Source organism: Muntiacus reevesi, chromosome 4 (assembly GCF_963930625.1).
Source record: "Muntiacus reevesi chromosome 4, mMunRee1.1, whole genome shotgun sequence".
Classification (NCBI taxonomy): Eukaryota; Metazoa; Chordata; class Mammalia; order Artiodactyla; family Cervidae; genus Muntiacus; species Muntiacus reevesi.
This window is the reverse complement of record NC_089252.1, coordinates 67,423,075-67,450,793: the sequence shown is the minus strand read 5'-3', so window position 1 is coordinate 67,450,793 and position 27,719 is coordinate 67,423,075. Positions and strand designations below refer to the sequence as shown.

Here is a 27,719-nt window from a genome sequence, read left to right as displayed (position 1 = left end):
TGAACAGTTAAGTCAATTCATTTACACTTACACGTGAATGACTGTCAGGCCTTTTAGGGAAAGAGTCTCACTAGCCCGTGTGTGTCACTCCCCGGAATGAGGTTGGCCAGTTAGTTTTCTTTCAAAAAAAAAAAAAAAAAATTATCCCACTGCAGGAGGACTCCAGCTGCAAAGTCAAGAAGCAGGGGGCAGAGCTAGGCATCCGATTTTTCCCGGTCCTCCTGGAGGGGCTAGGCCTCTCAAGACTGCGTCCCCCTGTCTCAGAGGGTGCCCAGGCAGGCGGGGATTCCCTGAAGCCGGTGCTCCGGTCTCCCGCCTCCTCAAGCCCTTCCCCTTCGTCCGGGAGGCGCCCTGGGAGCCTGCCGTCCGTCCGGCGCAGTCTCCTTTGGCACCGAGACCCCAGGTGCCCAGCGCGAAGGCGGAGCCGGGCTGCCGCCGCCTCCCCGGCGCCGCGGACGGGACCCCCGGGAGTTTGGGCCCCCGCGCTGCGGCTCCGGCGTCCCCAGCCTCCCAGGCCCGCCGCGCTCCCGCCTCTCTGCGCGCGGGGGGCTAACCCTGCGACGCGCGAACCGAGCGCAGCGCGCGGAGCCGAGGGGTGCGCGCCGGGCAGCGGCGCGGGCAGCGGGATCTCGGCGCGGTCAGAGCCCGCGCTCCAGCTGCGGGCCCACGGACGCCCCGCACCATGGCTGCCGAGGGACCCGGCCCCGGCGCCCGGCTCTGGGCGGCGGCGCTGCTCCTCCTTGGCCTGCCGCGCCTCTCCATGCCGGCGAATGGTGAGTGTCCGTGGAGTGTCCACGAGGCGGCGGGCCCCGGGTGGCTCGCAGGGTCTTGGTGGGGAAAGCTAAGCTCGCATGGGCTGCCCCCGGGGACGAGCCCAGAGCAAGGCCAGCTGGGGCGAGGAGGCGAGCGGCCGTCCTGCGACCCCGCGTCCCCTCTCCCGGCTCCTCGAGTCGCCGCGAGCCGAAACGCGCCCTGGAGTCCCTCAACCACCCCTTCCTGCGGGGCGCGCACCAGAGAAAGCCTGTGCTTTGATCTCACAGCCCTGCCGCTAGCTTTCCAAGATCTCCTTGAAAAGTCTGCAAAATGAAATCACGTCTAGGGTGCCTGGAATCTCCGCTGCTGAGATACGATTTCCCACGTCTATTAAATGTGCTCCTAATGGCAACGCCGGTGATTACAAGACTCCCTTGGAGTTTTGGCTTGGTCCAGGAAGAGCTGAAAGAGAGAGGAAATCAGCTAGGTGAAACAGAGAGGAGAATATACTGGGGAGAGATGCTGGCACGTGCAAAGGCCCTGTGAGTGGCAGGGGAAATGGGATAATGATAGAGTGGCTAGAGTGCAAAGTTCAAGGTGAGGCTGTCCTTCCACAAGAAACTGGAGAAATAGGTAAGAACCAGATTATTGCAGGTTTTTGAGAATTGACCTATCTTTTTGTTCGCTTGTTGAACCTGAATTCAGCTTTCAATACTTCTCTTGAATTCGCAGAATCACAACCTTAGATCAGTTCAGTTTCAAAAAGCTAATTTAGCTGTCTTTTGATTTTGGAACAAAATCCCCGTTGACTTGTGCAGAAGGATATGATGAAAAAGAAGCCATCAGTTCTCACATCCATGAGGGTTTCTAGTAAATCAAGCTTGGGACAAGTTAGGTTGATGAAGGAAAAAAACCCTAGGCTGATTCAGGATGCTTTGTAAATCTTAAAATGTCATCACTATTTAGCAAACAATATTGGGTGAAAGGACAAGATTTGACAAAAAAGAAGTCCAGTGGTTAGGGAAAAGAGAAAGCCAGAGGAAAACCTCTAGGTATTATCTTAGAAGTTTTGTCCTAAGTGCCAGATTGTAGGACTCTTTGCTCATAATTAAGGTGAGTGTCTGATTTCTCCATATCCTCAGAGAGAGTGTGAGAGGAAAAAAAAAAAAATACTGTTAACTTTGAAGGCTTCTAGTGAACACTGTGTATTTTTAATTAAGATAAAATTCATGTACAATTTACCATTTTAAAACACACAATTCAAATGTTTTTTAATATAGTCATGATGTTTTACAACCATTACCACTCTCTAATTTCTGAGTATTTTCATCACCCCAAAAGAAATCCCATCCCTATTAGCAGCCAATCCACTCTTAGTTCTTTGCTCTAGTAGTTTTTGGCCTGACATTGAGTCATGAAAAATTAAGCTGATTTTAAAGAATGCAACTAGAATAAATTGGAGCTAGTACTAACTTTTGAACAACGTATACTATTGTACCCATTTTATTTCCTTTTAAATATCCTGCAATCCATGAGACTTTAGTTTCACCCCATTATAACTGCCTAAGTGGAATGCCAGATGGATATGGAGCAACATGGCTTGATTTGGATCATAGAACATTTAAGACAGAAATATCATCAGACAAGGAGAAAGCAACAAGCATTGCTGTTGTTCAGTTGCTACGTTGTGGCCGACTCGTTGCCACCCCAGGGACTGAAGCACCCCCGGCCCCTCTGTCCTTCCCTATCCCGCTTTTCTTGGTAACACTTGCAGAAATGCCTGAGTTTCTCCCCTTTCTCCTTTCCTTCTCCTTTCTTCCCCGATGGCGAACTACAGGTACCTTTGCTTTCAAGAAACTCCATTTGCTGAGCTCCAACTTTTATAATAGAGCCATTGAAGAATTAGAATCTATTTATGAAAGGAATCTTTTCTTTACTAAATATATGCTTAACTACCACCACTTTTCACACTTAGGGGATTTGTGTTCTACAGTGATGGAAGGAGGAAGATGAAATGTGCAGCTAAACTGATGTGTTAGGACATTTGAAGAGAGAATTTGAAGTTATTAAAAATTCCATAGACCTATTAAAAAATAAGTCAAACTCAAATGACAAACATTTAGTTTGCCATTGGACTAATTAGATATGTATCTTATACATAAAAGAGACCCGCTACTGTAACTTTAAAACACTTTTGAAACTGAAAAAATCTTCTCATTAACTGGATGCAAATTAACTGTGTTTGGGTAATGATTGCAGGAAAAGATCATTAATTCAACAGATAATTTGAGTGTCTACCATATGCTAGGTTACTGCCCTTGCGGTTGAGGATAGAATGGCAAGGAGAAAATGGTCCTTGTTACCAGGGAGCTTAAAATCCAATAGGGGAGGGACTTCCCTGGTGGCCAAGACTCCATGCTCCCATTGCAGGGTCCCAGGTTCAATCCCTTGTCAGGGAACTAGATCCCACGTGGTGCAACTGAAGATCCCTCATGCTGCAGCTGAAAGATTCCACATGCTGCAACTAAGCCGTGGCCCAGCAAAAGAAAAGAAAAGAAAAAAAAAATCCAGTAGGGGAAGAGATGCATTAAGCAAATAATTATGTGAACAAAATGTGAAATTGCAGTTCTGACAAGATTAAAGGACGGAAGTACTATGACAGCATGTATTAGGAGATTTTTCATTTGGTGTAGGAGGATCTGAAAGATGAGCAAGAACTGACCAGGCAAAGGGGGGAAGGAAAGGGATCTGAATAGAAAATGATGTATAAAGAAACTGTGAGTCACTGAGAAAATGGGACATGTGATAAGAAACAGTTCTGGAGTCCAGAGTCCAAGGTGGAAGTAGTTTAAGATGATGCTAGGAGAACTGACATGTGGCCAAGTTTTGTTTTAATCCCAAAATGGAAAGGAAACCATTGAATGGCTTCCAGTAGTAGAGTGACTGGTCAGGTTTGCATTTTGAGAAACTCATCCTGAGAGTAGGAAGAATGGATAGGACCAGGGCAAGACGGATGTGGAGAGACCATACAGGATGGTATTTCACTTGTCCAGAGAGAGGCTGGAGGTGAAGAGAAGGCTGGGGTGAACAGAAAGGGTCTGGACTGAAGAGAAAAATGTGAGTCATCCATGTCAAGATGGTTTGTGAAAGGATGTGTATAAATGGAATCCTAGGGAAAGATTTTATAGCAAGATGACCTACTTTAGTTTCTCCACAGATTCATTGAAGTATAAATACTGAACTAGTTCTAGTAGTTTTTTAGTGGATTCTTTAGGATTTTCTACATTCCAAGATTATGTCGTTTGCAGATATATTTTTCTTTTTTCCAATCTGGATGCTTTTTATTTCATTTTCTTGCCTAACTGCCTTGGAGAGAACTGCCAGTACAATGTTGAATAGACGTGGCAAGAGTGGATAATCCTTGTTGACAAGGATCATAGTAGAAGACATTCAGCATTTCGCCATCAAGTGTAATGTTAGCTATGGGATTTTTGTAGATGCTTTTATCAGATTGAAGAAATTCCTCTTCATTCCTAGTTTGTTGAATCCTTTTTATCATGAAAAGGTATTGAATTTTGCCAAGTGCCTTTCTGCATCTATTGAGATGATCGTGTAGTTTTTGTCCTTTATTCTATTGATAAATTGTATTATATTAATTGATTTGGGGGTATAAGTCAACCTTGTGTTCCTGGGATAGATCCCACTTAGTCATAGTGTATAATTCTTTTTTTTTTCAATTCTGCTGGACTTGCTTTGCTAGTATTTTTGTTGAGGATTTTTGTGTCTATATTTATGAGAGATAATGGCCTATAATTTTCTTGTGTCTTTTGTCTGGTTTTGGCATTAGGGCAATGGTGGCCTCAAGGATAAAGTTGGGAGGTGTTGCTCTCTGCTGTTCTATTTTTTAGTTTTTATATTCTAACCATTTTTTAAACTGAAGTATAGTTAATTTACAATGTTGTGTTAGTTTCAGGTATAGAGCAAAGTGATTCACTTTTTAATAATCTTTCCCATTATAGGTTATTACAATATGTTGAATATAGCTCCCTGTGTTACATAGTAGGTCCTTGTTGTTAATCTGTTTTATATATAGTAGTGCATATACATTAATCCCAAACTCCTGATTCGTCTCCCCCCCATCCTCTTTGGTAACCATATAAGTTTGTTTTCTGTGTCTATGAGTCTATTTTTGCTTTGTAAATAAGTTCATTTATATCATGTTTTAGATTCCACATGTAAGTGACATCATAAGACATTTGTCTTTCCCTGACTCACTTCACTCAGTATGACCATCTCTAGGTTCATCCATATTGCTGCAAATGGCATTATTTCATTCTTTTTTACAGCTGAGTAATATTAATATTTTCCATCTTTTTGGTCATTTTACTACATTTTGGATGATGTCTTCTGATTTCTTTTTCAAGGATAAGTTCTTTGTTCAAATGTGTCTGATATGCAGTCAAAAACATTTATTACATTTTAATTTTATCATTTAAAAAAAATTTCTAGATTTCCTATTTTGTTCTTTTTCAAGTCAGCTTAGTAACTTTTTATAGCTTCCTTTTCTTTGCAGATATTTTCAAATTTGTTATTTCTCTAAATATAGTAATCATCATTGACGATTGTTAGTACCAGCATTGGACTTATTTTTAGGTCAGTGTCTGTTACCTGTTGTATCTGTTGCTTCTTACTCATAGTGCCTCGTTTCCTTGTACTCTTCACTGTATTTTGCTTTGGTGGTTATTGCCTTTGAAAAAAGTGTTTGCATGGGATTTACTGAAGCATAAGATAAAGGTGTTTCCCCGCTACCGCCCCCCCCATTTGTTCCTATGAGGTGTCTGGGTAAATGTTAGTCTCAGGCCACTTTAGGCTACATCCATGGCCTGACGTATTTTAGACATCCATTTTTTGTTAGGACTACAGATCTCAGTGAAGATTAGCGTTTGGGTTCCTAGCACCAAGATGACTCATCCGACAGTCTTCAGAATGAGGGGAGGGGATATAGGTTACCCTTGTCCACTCTTTTATCTTGAGAGTTCAACGTTTCAGACTCTCAGATTCACCTGTGCATGTAGCAGGGAAGTGCTGGAGCAGGGAAGAGATGTCTAGCAAATTTCTTACATCATGTGAACCCTTGGCTTTCACTTTTATCTCTGGGGTTTGACCATCAAAAAACCTGTGTCTAATTTCATAGCTGTTTTTTCCCCAGATACACAAATGCTATTAATACAAAAGTGTCTTGAGGGTGCATGCTTGCTTCTTCAGGTAGGACTACCAAGTATTAATACAGTTATTCAGGTCATTTTCTGCACACTGGCACCATGTCTGAAGGAACTCCAGTCACCTTCAGGTATGTTTATTGCAAAAAGTTTTTGCATTTTTTTATTATAGCTTTTGGCTCCAAAGCTGGGAAGATTACTGTGTTTGTGGTAACAATTTTGCAGTAGATGACAGTTAAGGTTCTTATTTGATTAAGATCAATATTTTATGTTAATTTTGCTGACAGAAGTGAAATGTGACATTTTAGGTGGGCTTTTTCTCCCCTGCTTTTACCTTAAAACAGGGTCCCTAGTTGGTCCCTTCAAGAGGTTGCTGGGGACCCCAGCACTCCCTCCTGCAACATGGTTTTCTTGCCTAAAGCTGTCTTTTGCTTTTAGACTCTTTTGCTCTCCCTAAGTTCATGTCCTATTCCACCCATCTCTCCTATGTTTCTTGAGGCTTCTTGCCCATAGATTGATGTAGTGCCGGCAGCCAGGGTGCAAGAGACGAGGCCACTGCTGTCTTGTCCAGCGGGGAGAAATGCAGCTACACAAGTGCGCTCATCGTGGGAAGTGACGATGTCCTGAGAGAGGAGGGAAGCGACCTGCTGGGTGTGAAGTCACACTCCAGGGCAGGGCAGCAGAGGGAGGCAGAGCTGAGGCTGAATCAGGGCCTCGGACACCAAGTGACCCCACCCAGGGGAACCTAAGACGCTGAGCCTTAGCATATGGGGTTTGTAAAATGCCTTTTTATCTATTCTTATTCAGTGTTTTAATTTTTATACAATTTTGAAGGTTACTTCCCATTTACAGGTTAGTGATCACACCATCACAGTTATCTGGGTCGTGAAGATCTTTTTTGTACAGTTCTTCTGTGTATTCTTGGCACCTCTTCTTAATATCTTCTGCTTCTGTTAGGTCCATACAATTTCTGTCCTTTATTGTGCCCATCTTTGCATGAAATGTTCCCTTGGTATCTCTGATTTTCTTGAGAGATCTCTAGTCTTTCCCATTCTATTGTTTTCCTCTGTTTCTCTGCACTGATCACTGAGGAAGGCTTTGTTACCTCCCCTTGCTATTCTTTCGAACTCTGCATTCAGATGGGTATATCTTTCCTTTTCTTCTTTGCCTTTAGCTTCTCTTCTTTTCTCAGCTATGTGTAAGACCTCCTCAGGCAACCGTTTTGCCTTTTTGCATTTCTTTTTCTTTTTTGGGGGGATGGTCTTGATCACTGCCTCTTGTACAATGTCACGAACCTCTGTCCATAGTTCTTCAAGCACTCTCTCAGATCTAATCCCTTGAATCTGTCACTTCCACTGTATAATTGTAAGGGATTTAATTAAGGTCGTACCTGAATGGTCTAGTGGTTTTCCCTACTTTCTTCAATTTAAGTCTGAATTTGGCAATAAGGAGTTCATGATCTGAGCCACAGTCAGCTCCCGGCCTTGTTTTTGCTGACTGTATAAAGCTTCTCCATCTTCGGCTGCAAAGAATATAATCAATCTGATTTTGGTGTTGACCATCTGATGATGTCCATGTGTAGAGTCTTCTCTTGTGTTGTTGTAAGAGGGTGTTTGCTATGACCAATGCTGACAAAACTCTGTTAGCCTTTGCCCTGCTTCATTTTGTACTCCACGGCCAAACATGCCTGTTACTCCAGGTATCTCTAAACTTCCTACTTTTGCATTCCAGTCCACTATTAATGAAAAGGACATCTTTTTTGGGGGTGTTAGTTCTAAAAGGTCTTGTAGGTCTTCATAGAACTGTTCAGTTTTTTCAGCATTACTGGTTGAGGCATAGACTTGGGATACTGTGATATTGAATGGTTTGCCTTGGAAACGAACAGAGATCATTCTGTTTTTTTTGAGATTGCACCCAAGTACTTAATTTCAGACTCTTTTGTTGACTATGAGGGCTACTCCATTTCTTCTAAGGGATTCTTACCTGTAGTAGTAGATATAAGGGTCATCTGAATAAAATTTGCCCATTCCAGTCCATTTTAGTTCACTGATTCCTAAAATGTCAATGTTCACTCTTGCCATCTCCTGCTTGACCACTTCCAATTTACCTTGATTCATGGACTTAACTTTCCAGGTTACTATGTAGTATTATTCTTTACAGCATCTGACTTTACTTCCATCACCAGTCACATCCACAACTGGGTGTTGTTTTCTCTTTGGCTCTGTCTCTTCATTCTTTCTGGAGTTAGGTCTACACTCTTCTCCAGTAGCATATTGGGCACCTACTGACCTGGGGAGTTCATATTTCAGTGTCATCTTTTTGCCTGTTCATACTCTTCATGGGGTTCTCAAGGCAAGAATACTGAAGTGGTTTACATTCCCTTCTCCAGTGGACCACGTTTTGTCAGAAACGTTTTGTCCAGACATCCTGGAATGTGAAGTCAAGTGGGCCTTAGGAAGCACTACTACAAACATAGCTATTGAAAGTGATGGAATTTCAGCTGAGCTATTTCAAATCCTAAAATATGATGCTGTTAAAGTGTTGCACTCAATATACAGCAAAGTTAACTCTGCAGTAGCCACAGGAGTGGAAAAGGTCAGTTTTCATTCCAGTCCCAAAGAACGACGATGCCAAACAATGTTCAAACTACCGCACAATTGCACTCATATCACACGCTAGTAAAGTAATCCTCAAAATCCTTCAAGCAAGGCTTCAACAGTATGTGAACTGAGAACTTCCAGATCTTCAAGCTGGATTTAGAAAATGCAGAGGAAGCAGAGATCAAATTGCCAACATCCATTGGATCATAGAAAAAACAAGAGAGTTCAAGAAAAAAATCTACTGCTTTATTGACTACACCAAAGCCTTTGACTGTGTGGATCACAACAAAATGGAAAATTCTTCAAGAGATGAATACCAGACCACCTGACCTGCCTCCTGAGAAATCTGTATGCAGGTCAAGAAGCAACAGTTAATATTGTAAAGTAATTAGCCTCCAACTAATAAAAATAAATGAAAAAAAAAAAAAAAGAAGAAGAAGCAACAGTTAGAACCAGATATGGAACAACAGACTGGTTCCAAATTGGGAAAGAAGTACATCAAGGCTGTATATTGTCACCCTGCTTATTTAACTTATATACAGAGTACATCATGTGAAATGCTGGGGTGGAAGAAGCACAAGCAGGAATCAAGATTGCCGGGAGAAATATCAATAACCTCAGATATGCAGGTGACACCACCCTTATGGCAGAAAGTGAAGAAGAACTAAAGAACCTCTTGATGAAAGTGAAAGAAGAAAGTGAAAAAGTTGGCTTAAAACTCAATATTAAAAAAATTAAGATCATGGCATCTGGTCCCATCACTTCATGGCAAATAGATGGGGAAACAGTGGAAACAGTGAAAGATTTTATTTTCTTGGACTCCAAAATCACTGCAGATGGTGACTGCAGCCATGAAATTAAAAGACACTTTCTCCTTGGAAGAAACACTATGACCAACCTAGACAGCATATTAAAAAGTAGGGACGTTACTATGCTGACAAAGGTCCGTCTAGTCAAAGCTGTAGTTTTCCCAGTAGTCATGTATGGATGTGAGAGTTGGACTATAAAGAAAACTGAGCACCCAAGAATTGATGCTTTTGAACTGTGGTGTTGGAGAAGATTCTTGAGAGTCCTTTGGACTGCAAGGAGATCCAACCAGTCCATCCTAAAGGAAATCAGTCCTGAATATTCATCAGAAGGACTGATGCTGAAGCTGAAACTCCAACACTTTGACCACCTGATGTGAATAACTGACTCATCAGAAAAGACCCTGATGTTGGGAAAAATTCAAGGTGGATGAAGGGGATGACAGAGGATGAGATGGTTGAATGGCATCACTGACTGGATGGACGTGAGTTTGAGCAAGCTCCGGGAGTTGGTGATGGACAAGGAAGCCTGGAGTGCTGCAGTCCCTGGTCTTCCATTTACACATATTACAAAATACTGGCTATATTCCCTGTGTTGTGCAGCACATCCTTGAGCCTGTCTTACACTCAGCAGTTTGCACCTCCCCCACCCCCGTATTTCCCCTCCCCTTTCATTCCCCCTAATACTTTGTTCTCTGTATCTGTGAGTCCGCTTCTTTGTTGCTATATTCACTATTGTTGTATTTCTTAGACTCCACATTTAAGTGATATTGTACAGTATTTGTCTTTGTCTGACATATTTCCCTTCTCATAATGCTCCTCAAGTCCATCCATGTTGCTGCAAATGGCAAAATTTCGTTCTTTTTTATGGATGAATAGTTTTCCGTTGTGTATCTCTCTCTATCCATTCATCTACTAATATACAGTTTGGATGTTTCCTTGTCTTGGCAAGGAAATTGCCAAGCATTGTAAATAATGCCGCTAAGCATCTTTTTAAATGGAAGATTTGAAGGACTTATCCAGATAAACATGCCAGAGCAGATAATTGATTTTTTTTTTAAGAGTAAAAAATTGTAATTGTCATCACTTGGTCCCAGGGATGAGTGCACTGTGGTAGTTGCTGCGCTTCAGTCTTTAAGCAAGTGGGAGAGACCACAGTCCTGACAGGTGTTTGCCCTGGGGGGTGTCTGCTGAGGTTAAATTCCCTGGGACCCTGGAATCAGCCTGTGTCCCTGCTTGTCCTCACACAGGGAAGCTCTTCGTGCTGGAGTCTCAGAACGGCTCTCGGGGCCTGGCGCTGGAGGCCGCGCGGCTTTCCTGCAGAAACAGGGGTGCTCACCTGGTGTCTGCAGATGAGCTGCGGAAGGTGGTCCAGGACTGCGCCCTAGCGGTGTGCACCACGGGCTGGCTGGCGGACGGCACCCTGGGGTAAGTCAGGCCAGCCGGGGGCACTCTCCTTCCAGCCTACCCCACTCCCCCATCAGGGCTGATTTGGTGGCTCAGTCATTGTTCTATTGAGGCACCAGGATAGACAGAGTGCAGTGGGCTGTGGCTTGCAGGATATTTTCTGGTTTGAGTTCTCATATAAAAACATATTTCTGGAGTTCTGTTGCAGTCTTTTCCCCCTTGCTTTGTTATTTTGAATTGCCTTTTAGGTTACAAAAATAATACATGCTCATAAAGATTTCAGATAATTCATATATACAAAGCACAAAGTGAGTTTCTCTCTTCTTCCCTACCTCAGAGTTAATGACCCTTAACTATTTTGACATATGCTCTTTATCTCCTTTTCTCTGTGGAGGTTCATCTGCATCCATGACAAAAGAGGAGCATGGCATGGAGGTTTTAGAATATAATTAGAAATTCTTTCACATTACTCCCATTGAGAAGTGCAGTCAATGTCCTTTCCCTTTATATTTTGTTTGTTTTTATATCACTCCTTATTTTTTTGGCTTCACCGTGTGACCTGTGGGATCTTTATTCCCCACCCAGGGATCAAGCCCTTGCCTCCGGCAGGAGAAGCACAGGGTCTTAACCACTGGATTGCCAGGGAAGTCCCAGTGTCCTCTACCTTTGAATGAGGGACAGCATAGAATTGCCTCGACCAGTAGAACACAGAGGGAGTGATACTCTGAGGCTAGGTCGGAAAAAGCCACTCTCCGATTTCTGAGGACACTTAATTTTGAGATGCTACCACTGAGAAGTCCTAGGAAGCCCGGGCCACATGGAAATGCCCTGTGTGTGCACTTTCACCAATAGCCCCAACTGATTTCCCAACCACTAGCGAGCATTAACTGCCTCCGGGTGATCCAACCCCCAGCTATTGAGTGAGCCAGCCCAGCCTTAGATGAGTCTCCCCAGATCAGCCTTAGACATTATATAGCAGAGACAAGCCTTTCCCATCGTGCCCTATCTGAATTCCTGACCCTTGGAATCCTTGTGGAGAAATAATTCTGTGGCTGACTAGGAGAAAACATCCCATTAGTGCTGCTAACTGCTCTGTTTATTAGTCATAGACAGAGAGGGCAGGAGCCATTCCACTTTTTCCTTCATGCCACAGGAATGTGAGAGAACAAATGGGCTCCAAGAACTACTTGACCCTGAAGATGTCTGGCTGGGAAATAGCCACAGAAAACATACACAACCAAGCTGATTCACATCCCCAAAGGTGAAGCAGCAATTGAACAAAGAGAACAAATGAAACTACCTCCAAAACTTTTCAGTGACTCTGGAATTGTGACTCTTTCTGCCTCGTATTTGACTTCCAAGGTCCTAAATCAACAAAATATGACCAGTGATAATACGTGTTTCCCTAGTGTAGTTAAGCATGGATACTTTTAATAACTCTGTTACTATCAATGAATCAGATAATCAAGGTATTCAGAGATTCTAAAGAGCCAGCTTGGAGCCAGGCTTAGGTCTCCTATGCATTACAAATCTAAACTAAGTCATTGGAAAGATTTATCTTCTCGGGGTCTGCTGTAACGTATTAAAACATATTACATAGTGGATCTCTACCTTGCTTAGATGATATTTCTTTATACAGTAAACACGCTTATTTGATATATTTACTAAATGACATATTAAAATAGTTTTCCATGTTAATATTTCTGGAACCAAGAAGTATCTGACCATTAGTAGTACATTTCACTGTGGGTCCATCTCCCCTCCCCACCAAAAACTATTAAATGCACAGTGCAAGGACTTCCCTGGTGGTCCAGTGGCTAGGAGCCCACGCACCTAATGTGGGACCCTCAGGTTTGATTCCTGATCAAAGAACTAGACCCCAGATGCCGCAACTAATAAAATAAAAAATCCTGCATAGCACAATGAAAATCAAAGATCTCACATGTCACAATTAAAACTTGGTGCAGTCAAATAAAATAAATTAATAAATAATTTTTAAAAATCTCTTTAGAGGAAAATAATATTATCCTAGATTATTTCTACAAACTATGTTAGCAAATAAAAGACTTGTCACATAGTATAAAATAATCAGTCACATGGGAAGGCACCAGTCACATGGGGTCAGTTTTCATTCCAATCCCAAAGAAAGGCAATGCCAAAGAATGCTCAAGCTACTGCACAATTACATTCATCTCACACGCTAGCAAAGTATGCTCAAAATTCTCCAAGCCAGACTTCAACAGTACATGAACTGTGAACTTTCAGATATTCAAGCTGGATTTAGAAAAGGCAGAGGAACCAGAGAACAAATTGCCAACATCCGCTGGATCACAGAAAAAGCAAGAGAATTCCAGAAAAACATCTACTTCTGCGTTATTGACTATGCCAAAGCCTTTGGCTGTGTGGATCACAACATACTGTGGAAAATTCTTTAAGAGATAGGAATACCAGACCACCTTACTTACATCCTGAGAAATCTGTGTGCAGGTCAGGAAGCTACAGTTAGAACTGGACATGGAACAACAGACTGGTTCCAAATAGGAAAAGGAATACATCAAGGCTGTATATTGTCACCCTGTTTATTTAACTTATATGCAGAGTACATCATGAGAAACGCTGGGGTGGAAGAAGCACAAGCAGGAATCAAGATTGCCGGGAGAAATATCAATAACCTCAGATATGCAGGTGACACCACCCTTATGGCAGAAAGTGAAGAACTAAAGAGTCTCTTGATGAAAGTAAAAGAGGAGAGTGAAAAAGATGGCTTAAAACTCGACATTCAGAAAACTAAGATCATGGCATCTGGTCCCATCACTTCATGGCAAATAGATGAGCATACAGTGGAAGCAGTGACAAACTTCATTTTGGGGGGCTCCAAAATCACTGAAGATGGTGACTGCAGCCATGAAATTAAAAGACACTTGCTCCTTGGAAGAAATGCTACAACCAACCTAGACAGCATATTAAAAAGCAGAGACATTACTTTGCCAACAAAGGTCCATCTAGTCAGAGCTATGGTTTTCCCAGTAGTCATGTATGGATGTGAGAGTTGGACTATAAAGAAAACTGAGCACTGAAGAATTGATGCTTTTGAACTGTGGTGTTGGAGAAGACTCTTGAGAGTCCATGGGACTGCAAGGAGATCCAACCAGTCCATCCTCACGGAAATCAGCCCTGAATATTCATTGGAAGGACTGATGCTGAAGCTGAAACTCCAACACTTTGGCCACCTGATGTGAAGAACTGACTCATTTGAAAAGACCCTGATGCTGGGAAAGATTGAAGGCGGGAGGAGAAGGGGACAACAGAAGATGAGGTGTTTGGATGGCATCACCGACTCAATGGACTTGAATTTGAGTAAACTTCAGGAGTTGGTGATGGACAAGGAAGCCTGGCATGCTGCAGTCCATGGGGTCACAAAGAGCTGGACACGACTGAGTGACTGAACTGAACTGGGGAGACAAGGCAACAATAATAAAAATAGCCAATAGAAATTCTAGATGTTAACACTGGTAGATGCAGACTTTAAAATAACTCTTTAAAATGTTCAAACTACAAAGGACAAAAAGGAGAATCTTGCAGAAGGCTGAAGACTATGAAAATAACAAAATAAAACCTCCAGAAATGAAAAATACAATAGCTGTAATTAGGAAATTAATAGCTAAATCTAACAGTTGATTTTAAAGAGAAAATTAATGAACTGGAAGATATTTTAGAAGAAAATGTCCAGAATAAAGAACAGAAGAAAAGGGATGAAAGTATAGAAGAAAGAATACAAAGCAAAGAAGATGCATGTAATTGGAATTCCAAAAGGAGAAGAGAAATAAGATGAAACAAAAGTAATATGAGATTTAGCCACAACTGTGGAAAAATACTCACACACAGATTTAAGAAGCCCTGGGAAGCCCAATCAGGATAAATAAAGAGTTTCACAACTTGGAACAAAATAGTAAAACTGGTAAGAATCAAATATGAAGAAAAACTGTTAAAAGCAATAAGGAAAAGAAAGAGTACCTTCAAAGGAGCAACAGTAAAGTGACAGTGCAAGCCCAAAGACCACTGAATGATGCCTTCAAAGTGCAGAAAGAAAATACTACCAAACTGGAATTCTATACCCAGTGAAAGTATCTTCAGAGAATAAAGGTAAAATGAAGAATTTTCAGACAGACAAAAGGTGAGAGAATTCATTACATATGATCTGCACTAAATGAAGCCCTGAAGCATGTGCTTCTGGCAGGAGGGAAATAATTGCAGGTGGACAATTGGAGACGCAAGAAACAACTGAGTGGTAAAGTAGACATAGGGGTGAACTGAAATCACAAGCAGACGGTCCCTGACTTACGGAGGTTCAGCTTGCAACTTTTTAACTTTATGATGGCATGAAAGCATTATGCTTTCAAAAGATATGGTTCTTCAAGTTGTGAATTTTGATCTCTTTCTAGGCTAGTGAGATACTATCTGATACTTTTTTGTGATGCGGGGCAGTGGCAGTAAGCTGCAGCTCCCAGTCAGCCATGCGATCATGAGAATAAAAACTGATACACTCATAGCCATTCCATGGTGAGACGACCATTCAGCTTTTTCACTTTCAGTATGGCATTCAATAAATTGCATGAGACATTCAATGCTTTATTGTAAAATAAACTGTTAGATGATCTTACCCAACTGTAGGCTAATGTAAGTGTTTAGAGCATGTTTAAGGTAGCCTAGGCTAAGCTCTGATGTTCAGTAGGCTATGTGTATTACATGCATTTTTGAGTTAACCATATTTTCAACTTTTTAAAAGTTTTGGGGGATATAACCCTATTGTAAGTTGAGGAAGATCTATAATTATATAAAGCAGTAACAGTAATACTAAACACTAAAAAATGGCACATAAGTCAGGAAGTGTTTGAAATATGTTAATACATAGTATTTTAAGTTGTGTCATTGGGAAAGAGGGTAAAAGAAACATTAAATTTTAATAAATCAAAGAAGCATGTTGTAACCTCTGGAGCAACCACTAAAAGAATTGTAAAAGGACATGTAGCTTCCAAAACAATACAGAAGAAGAAGAGATTGCTGAAAAGGAATTCAAACAATCAAAATCTGGAAAAGAAAAGAGAGGAAGAAAGAATGGACAGGACTAATAGAAATATGGCAGATTTAAATTCAAAGAGATATGTGATTAAATTAAGCAAATGTGATGCTCTGATTAGAAAACAAGGACCATCACCTCCTAACCTGTTGGTGAGAATGTAAATTAGTACAGCCAGTCTGAAGAACAGTGTGGAGGTTCCTTAAAAAAAGTAAAAACAGAGCTGCCATATGATCTAGCAATCCCACTCCTGGGCATATATCCAGAGAAAACCATAATTTGAAAGTCACATACACCCCAATGTTCAGTGCAACACTGTTCACAATAGTCAGGGCATGAATGCAATCTAAATGTCTGTCAAAAGAGGAATGGGTAAAGAATTGGTACATAAAGGCAATGGAATACCACTCAGTCTCAAAAAAGAAACAGTACTTTTGGCAGCAATATGGGTGGACCTAGAAATGATCATACTAAGTAAAATAAGTCCAACAGAGGAAGACAAACATCATATGATAGCACTCATATGTGAAGTCTAATTTTTAAAAAGATACAGGACTTCCCTGGTGGTCCAGTGGTTAAGAATTTGCCTGCCAATGCAGGAGACATGGGTTAAATTCCTGGTCCAGGAAGATTCCATATGCTGCAGGGCAACAAAGCCTGTGTGCCTCGACTACTGAGCCCACGTGCCGCAACCACTGAAGTCCATGCTCTCAAGAGCCTGTGCTCCACAACAAGAGAAGCCACTGCAATATGAAGCCTGTGCATTGCAAACAGAGAGTAGCCCCCACTCTCCACAACGAGAAAGCCTGCATGCAGTAACAAAGACCCAGTGCAGCCAAAAACAAATAAAAATTTTTTAAAAGATACGAATGAACTTATTTACAAAACATAAACAGACTCAGCTGCAGCTCTTTCCTCCCTCTCTGCCTCCATCACCCATTCATCCACCTCTGTGCCCACATAGCTACTGATCAGCTTTCTGACACCTGAGGTTAATTTGTATTTCATACAAAGAGAGTCATACAGCATATGCTCTTTTTCTGACTCCTTTCACTCAAAAATTATTTTGATATTCATCTATATTTTATGTTATTAATGGTTCATTGTTTTTTACGGCTAAATAATATTTGATTGCATCAAGTATGCTGCAGTTTATTTATCCATTCACTTCCTGATAGGCATGTGTTGTTTCCATTTTGGCTCTGTAACAAATAAGCCTGTTGTGAACATTTATGTACAAGTTTTTCTATGAACATGTGTTTTCATTTATGTGGGCTGTGTCTACATAGATGGGCTGTGTCTACATCATATGGCACAAATGAAAAAAGAAAAAGAAAACAAGAACTATCAGGTGGATTTTAAAAAATTCTATTTGTTGATTTAAGTGATGCCCCTAAACAAATCATGGGACAAAAATAAATTATAATGGAAATTTACATACATGTAGAAATATATGAAAATATAACAGGGACTTCTCTGGCAGTCCAGACTCTGTGCTCCTAATCCAGGGGGCATGGGTTCCATCCCTCTTGGAGTTAAGGTTCTACATGCCACACAGTGTGGCCAAAAAATATAAATATACATGTGTGTGTATATATATATGTATATACATACACATATGTGCACACACATACAAAGCATACCCAAACTCATGGGATGCTACTAGAGCTATACCTGGAGGAAAATGCCTTAAACGCTTTAACAAAAACATTAAATGCTTATGTTAGAAAAGGAAAGAGTCTGAAGGTTCAGGAACTAATAACTATCTATCTTAAGAAATCTGAAAAGGACAGCAAAACAAACCCATCCCCCCAAAAGAAGGGAACAAATAAAGAGCAGAATTTTATGAAATAAAAGCCAAGCATATACTGGAAGAGATCAGCAATGTATTTTATCTGAAACTTGAATCAAAAGATGTGACCTGAACTCAAGCATCACATACAACTTCCTGCTTTCAGACCAATCTCTGGGAAGAATATTAATACTTTCAGCCAAAACTGAATCAGAAAAATATCTGCTGATTCAGGGCTGATGGCAGAGAATTCTGTCCCGGTTTGGTTAGCTCTCCTAACCCACTGTCTTGTCTGTTTCAGGACAACCGTGTGCAGCAAGGGGACGGGTGAACAGCAAAACATGCGAGCTGTCGATGTGAGGGTTGAAGCCAGCCCGGGTCCTGGGGGTACACACAACGCGCTGTGTATGAAGGATGAAGGTCAGTGCCAGAGCCTCTCTAAAGGTCTTGGAGGGTGTGCTCGTGGGGGCTGGCCTTTAGGTTGCGTTCTATTAGAAGCCAGCTTTACGATGAGGATTCACTGAACATCATGAATCAGGAAGTCTCCTGAAGAAAAGCCAGCGGGTTGGGAGGTGGGTGTGGGTGGGGAGTAACTCTGGCGTGGCCCCGCAGGGCCTCTCTGGAGACAGTGACCACAGGTCATCATGGGGTTCCTGATCAGGAGTGAGAGAGCAGGGCTATTTATACCACTGCTTTTGTCAGTCACTGGGTAAGGGCTACTTCCGGGAGGTGTAAATTCCTGGACTCTTCTGGATTTCTGTGTGCTCAGGCAAAGCATTCCAACAGGCAAGCCAACCTCCAACAGAGATGCACAGATGTCTACCTAGAGCCCCTGTCCATGGACCCCTGACAGCATCTGCTACAGCTCCTGATACTGCTTGCCCTTCAATCTGCCTTCATGGTGGAAATTTTTCCACAAAGAAAAAAAAAACAAAAACTTTTTCCCGAAAGGAAATTTATAGGATTTAGGAAACTGCTCTGAGAAAGGAAAATTCGACTTTCTTATGGGAAACCAGCTGAATGATGAGGAGAAAACCATAAAGGAGTCTCCAGGGCAGCGTATCATGAGGCCTGGGAAAAGTACACTTTCGCTGTCAGAAATTCATGCCACTGAAAGGGAATGTCCGTGCACAGCGGGAGAAAGCAAGCTGCTTACTCATCAGTCACAGGCATCACCGCAGCTCCTGCCTGGTTGCACACTGTTCGCGTCTGGGAAGTCTGAAGAAATACTGAGGCCTGGGTGCCAGCCCGGAGATGCAGATACAAATGCTGTGGACGCTGGGGCTTTTTAAAGCTTCCCCAGGGCTTCCCAGCTGGCTCTAGTGGTAAAGAACCTGCCTGGCAGTGCAGGAGATGTTAAAAGATGCAGGTTCAGTCCCTGGGTCAGGAAGATTCCCTGGAGGAGGACACGGCAACTCACTCCAGTGTTCTTGCCTGGAGAATCCCATGGATAGAGGAGTTTGACAGGTCACATAGAGGCAGACACAGCTGAAGCGACTTAGCATGCACGCACACACTCAATGGTTATAAGACGTAACCCAGTTGGAGAAGTACTTCACGAATGCAGCTTTTGATGGTGAGCAATACCAGATGAACGTATTAGAAATACAAACCCTCAGGCTGCCTCCCAGAGGCACTAAATCCCAATCTTCAGGGAAGGGGGTCAGAGGAGTTGACAAAGCAAAGAGCCACAGTGGGGATTTCCCTAGCGGTCCAGTGGCTGAGACTCAGTACTTTCAATGCGGGGGGCCCCGGTTGGATCCCTGGTCAGGGAACTAGATCCCACATGCCACATGGCCTGGAGCAGCCAAATAAATAAATACATATATGTATTTTTAAAAAAAGAGCCACAGTGAACCCTACAGCCCCGGCTGGTGCCTGTTAGATGTGTCTTGGTGATAGATTTCTCTGCCACTATGGCATCTGTTGATCGCACTCAAGTGACTGAACGAAGTGCCTATGCCCTAGAAAGGCCTGGGGAGAACAACACCCACGGTTTGTTTATAAACTGCATAAGTAAATGAAAATGATCCTTTGAATCTCAAACCTAGGCAGAGGTTCAGCTCTCTGAGGGAGACAGGACAGAGCTAAAAGAAAGCCAGCATGACCTTCTTTCTTTCGTGATCTCAATGGACATGCAGGGCTTCTGAGTCTAAGCTCTTTCCCCTGATGAACAAGGGGTATCTGCTATCCTTTGCTGTGGAACATACCATCCATAAATGTAGTGGCTTAAAGCAGCAACCCTTTTTTTAGTTCACTGTTTGGGGGGTGGAGAGACAGCAGTCTGTGTTTCTCTGCTGGTCTCAATAAGGCTCATTCACGAGTCCACCATCGGCTGCTGGGTGGGGGCCTTGCTCCTGGACGTTGGCTGGCTGTTGACTCGGGTGATGGGGGCCACCCAACCACATATTCTGCACCATCCCCAAAGGAAATCCTGGGCCTTCCACCTCACAGGCCTTCACAGGTGGTGTGTCTGTGAGTGTGTGTCCACAGCTGTAGTGCAGGAAGAAGCCAGGGGTTGGAGATATCTATTCACATCTTACAGGGCACCAAGTTAAAACCCGTGAGCGTGACCCTAAAACTGGGTTCTTGTCAAACCGATGAGATGTGTCTCCTGATATCTTGCACTCAGAGGAATGCAACGTGATTGCAATAGTGCCCCTGCCAAAAACGCATACCTTGAATCTGATCATGGAGAGACAGTAACCAGACTCAAGTTGAGAACCGTCATACAGAATGACTGGCCTACACTCTTTCCAAAATGTCAAGGACAAGAAAGATAAAGAAGGGCTAGGCAACTGTTTTGAATTAAAATAGACTAAAAAGACTTGACAGCAAAATGCAGTCTGATGCTGATCCTAGATCAGCAGAAATAGCTATAATTGATGAAGTCTGAATATGGATTATGAATTAGATAGTAGTATTGTGTCAGGGCTTAAGTTCTCTAATTTTGGTAACTATACTGCAGTTATGCAAGAGAATATCCTTGTTCTTGGAAATGTGTACTAAGGTTTTTGGGGACAAAGGGACATCACATCTACAAATCATTCTCAAGTCATTGAGAAAGGAATTACAGATACACATATATACATATTTGTACATGTATACATACCCAACCATATAGCCATGAAATTAAAAAGATGCTTGCTCCTTGGAAGGAAAGCTATGAGAAAGCTAGACAGCGTCTTAAAAAGCAGAGACATCACTTTGCTAATCAAGGTCCATATAGTCAAAGCTATGGTTTTTCCAGTAGTCATGTATGGATGTGACAGTTGGGCCATAAAGAAGGCTCAACAGTGAAGAATGGATGCTTTTGAATTGCGGTGCTGGAGAAGACTCTTGAGAGTCCCTTGGACAGCAGGAAGATAAAACCAGTCAACTCTAAAGGAAATCAACCCTGAATATTCATTGGAAGAACTAATGCTATAGCTGAAGCTCCACAACTTTGGCCATCTGGTGCAAAGAGGCGATCCAATGGAAAAGACTCTGATGCTGGAAAGATTGAAGTCAGAAGGAGATGGGGGCAGCAGAGGGTGAGACAGATAGTGTCACCAACTCAATGTACATGAATTTGAGCAAACTCCAGGAGACAGTGGAGGACAGAGGAGCCTGATATGCTGCAATCCATGGGGTCACAAAGAGTTGGACATGACTTAGCAATTGAACAACAACAAAGCCTACACATACATGCATGTGTGTATGTATGTATGATATATATTTCTCTATACATAGATATCTATATATATATATCTATATCTATCCAGAGAATGATCAAGCAAATGGCACAAAATGAGAACACATTAGTAAATCTGGATAAAGCATTTATGGGAGTTCCTTATTCTTAGAATTTTTCTGTAACTTTGCGATTACATGTAAATGAAAATTTCCCCTCAAAAGGTCTACGTACTTCTCCCAAAACCACAAAAACGATAGGGAAGCACAAAACAAAGCAAAACCAAAAAAACCAAAACTGAAGCAAATTCAGGACGCCTGGCAGCTTATGTGAGGACTGACGCCACTTTAGCAGAGTGAACCCTGTGTGGGGACCTTTGAAACACAGCAGTTGAGCCCCACACCCCAGAGCAATTTTTCTGGAGCCTAGCCTGCCCACCCCCATCACCTCCAGACCAACAGGGAGAGGCTTAGGTGGGAAAATCTGGGATCTTGTTCCAACAGGGCCTGACCTCTGAGGAGGCTGCAGATGGGCGATGAAGGGGGCTCAGGGATGCATGCTGAGGCGGGATTGGGGTCAGAGGCCTGTTGTCTCTTGGGCTTTCCAGGAAAGCAGGGTGGGTCCCCCAAGTTTTCCTCAGAGAGCTCTGTCCCTGATCCTCTGCCTTTGGCCCTTTAGAAAGAGCATGTAAACCACTCCCACATGGCCCCCCACTTTTCCCCGGTTGGAACTTTGTAGACAGTCAATAAGAGAGGTAAGTCAGACAGAGAAAGACGAATACCATATGATATCACTTACATGTGGAATCTGAACTTTGATACAAATAAACTCATTTACAAAAGAGAAACAGATTCTCAGACACAGCAAACAAACCTATGCTTACCAAAGGGGAAGAGAGGTGGGAGAGGGGTAAATTAGGGGTTATTAGCACATACAGACTACTATGTGTGTGTTTGTATATATATGTGTGTATACATCATGGAATCACTTGGCTGGACACCAGGAACTAACACAGCTTAAGTCAACTATACTGCAGTTCAAAACAAACAAAAAAACAAAACAGGGGAAATCTGTGTGCTGAAGGAAGGTGGTGGGAAGCAAGAAGAGGCTCCTGGGGAGTGCACATGAGGTCTGGTTCAGCAGACCCTGGGCACAGCATCACCTCTAAAGGTTGCCTTTTTCCTAAAGATGCTTCATAACACTTAGCCCTGGGCTGCCACTTCTTCTCAGCAAGACAGGGAGAATGAAGGGTGCTCGCTCCAAACACGGCAGACACGTGCCTCACAAGCCCAGAAGGCAAATAGAGCCTGTGGCATGTGCAGGCGGTTCCTCCTGTGTGACTTTTTTTGAAATAAAGCTCACCATGAATGGAGACGTTTCTGTTTCCTTCTAGTATTTGTGTTTCACTGACAGTGAATTTCCAGCCCTGTGGTGATCTCACTTAAACTAATAAGGGAAGTTATTTTTAACCAACTGGATGCTGATTAAATGAGCGGCCTCCACTTGGGTTCTCTGGCTTTGCTTCTCTTGGCAGCTTGTTTGTGGGGTCAACGGCGTGGGGTCTGGAGGATTCAAGTCCTCTCTCGCCTTCTTCCTGTTGCACCCCAAGGCTTACGTGGAGTGTGCTTCTCTTTCTCCCCCTACAAGCTAGGGCTGGCCTGACTGTTCTCTCAACCAGCCCACCTCATTCTCTTAGTACTGCGTTCCGCCCTCCCCTGCACACGCTACTCCTGCCTGTATTTCCCATAAAAACAGAAATGGAACAATCTCTTTTATGTCTTCAGACAGAGAACTGAATGCTCACCTCTCAGGGCAAGCAAGAAGTTTTGAGAAGAGCTAATTCCCAGGTCTGCCTGCAGGAGGGGCTGTGCCTCTAGGTGGGCTTTGGGGAAATTCTCCAGTGGTGATGGGAGACTGAGACCAAAAAATCTCAATACTTTGAGCAGCTGATAGAACTTATCCAGCTTAGGGTCTCCCAAGGGAGTGTAGAAAATCCTGTACTCGTTACCAATTGGCACTGGCCAATTGTTAATTTATTTGTCTAGGGTAATGCAAAGCAGGGCTCAGACTTACAGGTGCTTTCAATAGATAGACAGATATACAGACACACAGACTGTTGGATGGATGGATAGATGGATGGATGGTTGAGTGGACAGAGAGATAGGTGAATGGATGGATAAATGAATAGATAGATGATAGGTAGATAGATGAATGGATAAACTGAAAATAGACAGATGGATTGTTGGATGGATGGATAGATGAACAGAGAGATAGATGAATGGATGAATAGATAGATGACAGGTAGATAGCTGGATGGGTGGGTGGATGGATGGATGGATAGATGAATGGATAATTAGAAAGATGAATGGACAGACAGAGAGAGATAGTGGACTTCTTCACGTTCAAGGAGTTGACAGTGTATAACGACAAGTAAGAGCTGACTGACACAAAGGGGGAGGACAATTAGGGAGACTTCCTGAGGTGGGATTTCATGGGGATTATGGTTAGGGAAAGGCAAAGAGGACACCACACACAGAGAATGGCTGGAGCACGGGCTAGAAGACGACCTTGCGGAGAGAACAGTGGCTCTGGGGAGACACGCTCTCCTTGTCCTGGTGCTTCAGAGAATGAATTGGGTTTGGAACATCCCTGAGGCCTCGAGTGACTGCTGGGCAAGTCTGAGGAGGCTGCAGAGGGCAGCCCAGATAATCCTACCATAGTTAGGATTCCCAGCTTGATCTATAGATTCAATGCAACCTCAGTCATAATTCTAAGCAAGTTACTTTGTGGATATGAACAAACTAATTCTGTAATCTGTAAGGAGAGACAGAGACCCAGAATAGCTCGCTCATTTTTGAAGAAGAACAAGGTTGAAGAACTGCATGACAACTTCAAGACTTGCATAAAGATGCAGAAGCCAATACCATGTGGTACTGGTGAAAGAAAAGACAAATATCGGTGGAAATCAATAGCCCAGAAATAGACTCACATAAACGTAGTTGACTGATCTTTGACAAAGGAGCAAAAACTATACAATGGAGCAAAAATAGTCTTTTAAATATAGATGCTGGGACAACTGAACATCCACATGCAAAAGAAAAGAATCTAGACCCAGACCTTACACCCTTCACAAAATTTAACTCAAAGTGGATCATAGACCTAAATGTAAAATGCAAAACTACAAAACTCTTAGAAGATAATACATGTGAAAACCTAGAGACCATGTGTATGGTGATGGCTTTTTCAATACAACACCAACGGTACAATTCATGAAAGAAATAATTGATAAGCTGGACTCCCTTAAAATTAAAAACTTATACTTTGCAAAAGACTATCAAGAGAATGAAAAGACAAGCCACAGACTGCGGAAGTTATTTGCAAAAGACATATCTACTAAAGACTATCATGCAAAATATACAAAGTGAAGTGAAAGTCGTTCAGTCATATCCGACCCTTTGCGACCCCATAGACTATACAGTCCTTGGAATTCTCCAGGCCAGAATGCTGGAGTGGGTAGGTGTTTGCCTTCTCCAGGGGATCTTCCCAACCCAGGGATCGAACCCAGGTTTCCTGCATTGCAGGCGGATTCTTTACCAGATGAGCTACCCAGGAAGCCCTAAAATATACAAAGAACTCTTGAAATGCAATATTTAAGAAATGAACAACCTAATTACAAAATACACAAAAGACATTTCCCTGATGGTCCAGTGATTAAGACTCAGTGCTCCGAATGCAGGAGGCATGAGTTTAATCCCTGGTCAGGGAACTGGATCCCACATGCCACAACTCAAACCCAGTGCAGCCAGATAAATAAAAATAAATATTAAAAAATACACAAAAGGCCCAGACAGATACCTCACTAAAGAAGATATACAGATGGCAAGCAAGCATATTAAAAAATTACTCCATGTCATGTCATCAGGAAAAGGCAAATTAAAACAATGAGATACAACTACACGTCTAGTAGAATGGCCAAAATTCAGAACACTGATGACACCAGACACTGGCAAGGATGTGGAGCAACAAGAACTCTCATTCCTTGCTGATGGGAGTGCAAACTGACACAGCCACTTTGGAAGACAGTTCGGCAGGTTCTCACCAAGCTAAACATCTTTTACCATGCGATCCAGCCGTCATAGTCCTTGATACTTACACAAATTAGCTGAAAACTTTGTTGTTTAGTTGCTCAGTTGTGTCCAATTCTTTGCGACCCCATGGACTGCAGCACACCAGGCTTCCCTATCCATCACCAACTCCCAGAGTTTACTCAAACTCATATCCATTGCATCAGTGATGCCATCCAACCATCTCCTCCTCTGTCGTCCCCTTCTCCTCCCACCTTCAATCTTTCCCAGCATCAGGGTCTTCTCCAGTGAGTCAGCTTTTCACATCAGGTGGCCAAAGTACTGGAGTTTCAGGTTCAGCATCAGTTCTTCCAATGAATATTCAGGACTATTGATTGACTGCTATAAGATTGACTATAAGATTGACTGCTTGGCTCTCCTTGCAGTCCAAGTGACTCTCAAGAATCTTCTGTAACACCACAGCTCAAAGGCATCAATACTTTGGCACTCAGCTTTCTTTATAGTCTAACTCTCACACCAATACATGATTATTGGAAAAACCATAGCTTTGACTAGACGGACCTTTGTTGGTAAAGTAATGTCTCTGCTTTTTAATATGCTGTCTAGTTTAGTCATAGCTTTTCTTCCAAGGAGCAAGCATCTTTTAATTTCATGGCTGCAGTCACCATCTGCAGTGATCAATCTAGCCCATTTATGGGCTTCCCCAGTGGCTCAGCAGTAGAGAATCCACCTGCCAATGCAGGAGATGTGGGTTTGATTTCTGGGTCGGGCAGATCCCCTGGAGGAGGGCATGGCAACCCACTCCAGTATTGTTGCCTGGGAAATCCCATGGACAGAGGATCCTGGCGGGCTGCAGTCCGTGGGGTCGCAAAGGGTCAGACAGGACTGAGCACACACATGCACACACATAGACACAGATGCACAGACACATAAACATATATGATTGTCTTCGTGTGTGCTGTAGTATAAATGTGGTTGAGTCGCTAAGTCATGTCTGAGTCTTTGCGGCCCCATGGACTGCAGCCTGCCAGTCTCCTCTGTCCATGGGATTTCCCAGACAACAATACCGGAGTGGGTTGCCATTTCCTTCTCCAGGAGATCTTCCCGACCCAGGGGTTGAATCTGCTCCTCTTAGTCTTCCGCATTGGCAGAAGTGTTCTTTACCACTAGTGCTCCCTGGGAAACCCTTTATATCTGTTATCTGCATTCATTTGTAAAAACCAAACCAGTAGCAGTGTTATCATCAGGGTCAAGGTTGGGGGAAGGGAGAGGCAGCTTCTATGGTCTGTAACAGTTCAGTGTTTGTCAAAGAGCATCTACCATTTATGTAAATAAGGCAAAAAGGAACTTGCTGCTGGACACTGCCTCTGGTCATGTTGCCTGGCAGTTTAAAAACACAGAGCTATGTTGGAGCACACACAATTCAGTCAACAGGTATTGAGTGCTTCATCTGTGCCAGGCACTCTACCAGGTGTGGGGGACGCCAGGATGAAGGCAATCTCAGTTTAGGGTGCAGGCAGCACCCGTGAGGGAAGAGGGGGTCGCTTTTTCAGTCTTTTATTTCTCTCAGGCTGAAAAAGTTCCGCAGCGTTTGGGGAAACTCACTGTGCTTCCTTGTCCGCAGAGAAGCCGTGTGGAGACCCGCCTTCGTTCCCACACACCATCCTGCGGGGCCGCACCGGCTTGGAGATGGGCGACGAGCTGCTGTATGTGTGCGCCCCGGGCCACGTGACTGGCCGCCGCGAGACGGCCTTCACCCTGTTGTGCAACAGCTGCGGGGAGTGGTACGGGCTGGTCCAGGCCTGCGGGAAAGGTAAGCGGGAAGGCAACTCCATGACCGCTGTGTGGATGGCTCCCCCGCTGCCTTGCTCTACCCACTGCGCTGCCCCTCGCGTCTGATTGAAATTATACGGTGGTGGTGGTTTAGTAGCAAAGTCGTGTCCAACTCTTGCGACCCCATGGACTGTATCCCTCCAGGCTCCTGTGTCCATTCTCCAGGCAAGAACACTGGAGGGGGTTGCCATTTCCTCCCCCAGGGGATCTTCTCAACCCAGGGATCGAACTTAAGTCTCCTGCATTGGCAGGAGGATTCTTTACCACTGAGCCAGCAGGGAAGCCTGAATGAAATAAGAGCTGAGGCTAAAAAGACTCCTGGTGGGCAGAGGTCCCGAAACCTGGTCTGACTCCCCGAGACGTTCCCCATTCCCTCATCAGCATTTACCTGGGGGTGTGAGTCTTCTGCATCCCACCCCTGCCCAGCCCCTTGGGAATTCTCCCAGCGAATTAAATTTCTCTCTTTCTCCTATG

General features: G+C 43.2%; 1 protein-coding gene across 1 annotated transcript in view; it reads left to right on the top strand.

Moving 5' to 3' along the window:
- The first annotated feature begins 346 nt into the window (after window positions 1-346).
- Window positions 347-27,719, top strand: part of SUSD5 (sushi domain containing 5) — a 40,914-nt gene continuing 13,541 nt past the window's right edge. The window contains exons 1-4 of the mRNA XM_065932931.1: window positions 347-773; window positions 10,629-10,806; window positions 17,956-18,074; window positions 27,037-27,225. Of these exons, the coding sequence (XP_065789003.1) occupies window positions 683-773; window positions 10,629-10,806; window positions 17,956-18,074; window positions 27,037-27,225 (577 nt within the window). The 5' untranslated portion in view covers window positions 347-682. The remainder of the gene's footprint in view (window positions 774-10,628; window positions 10,807-17,955; window positions 18,075-27,036; window positions 27,226-27,719) is intronic.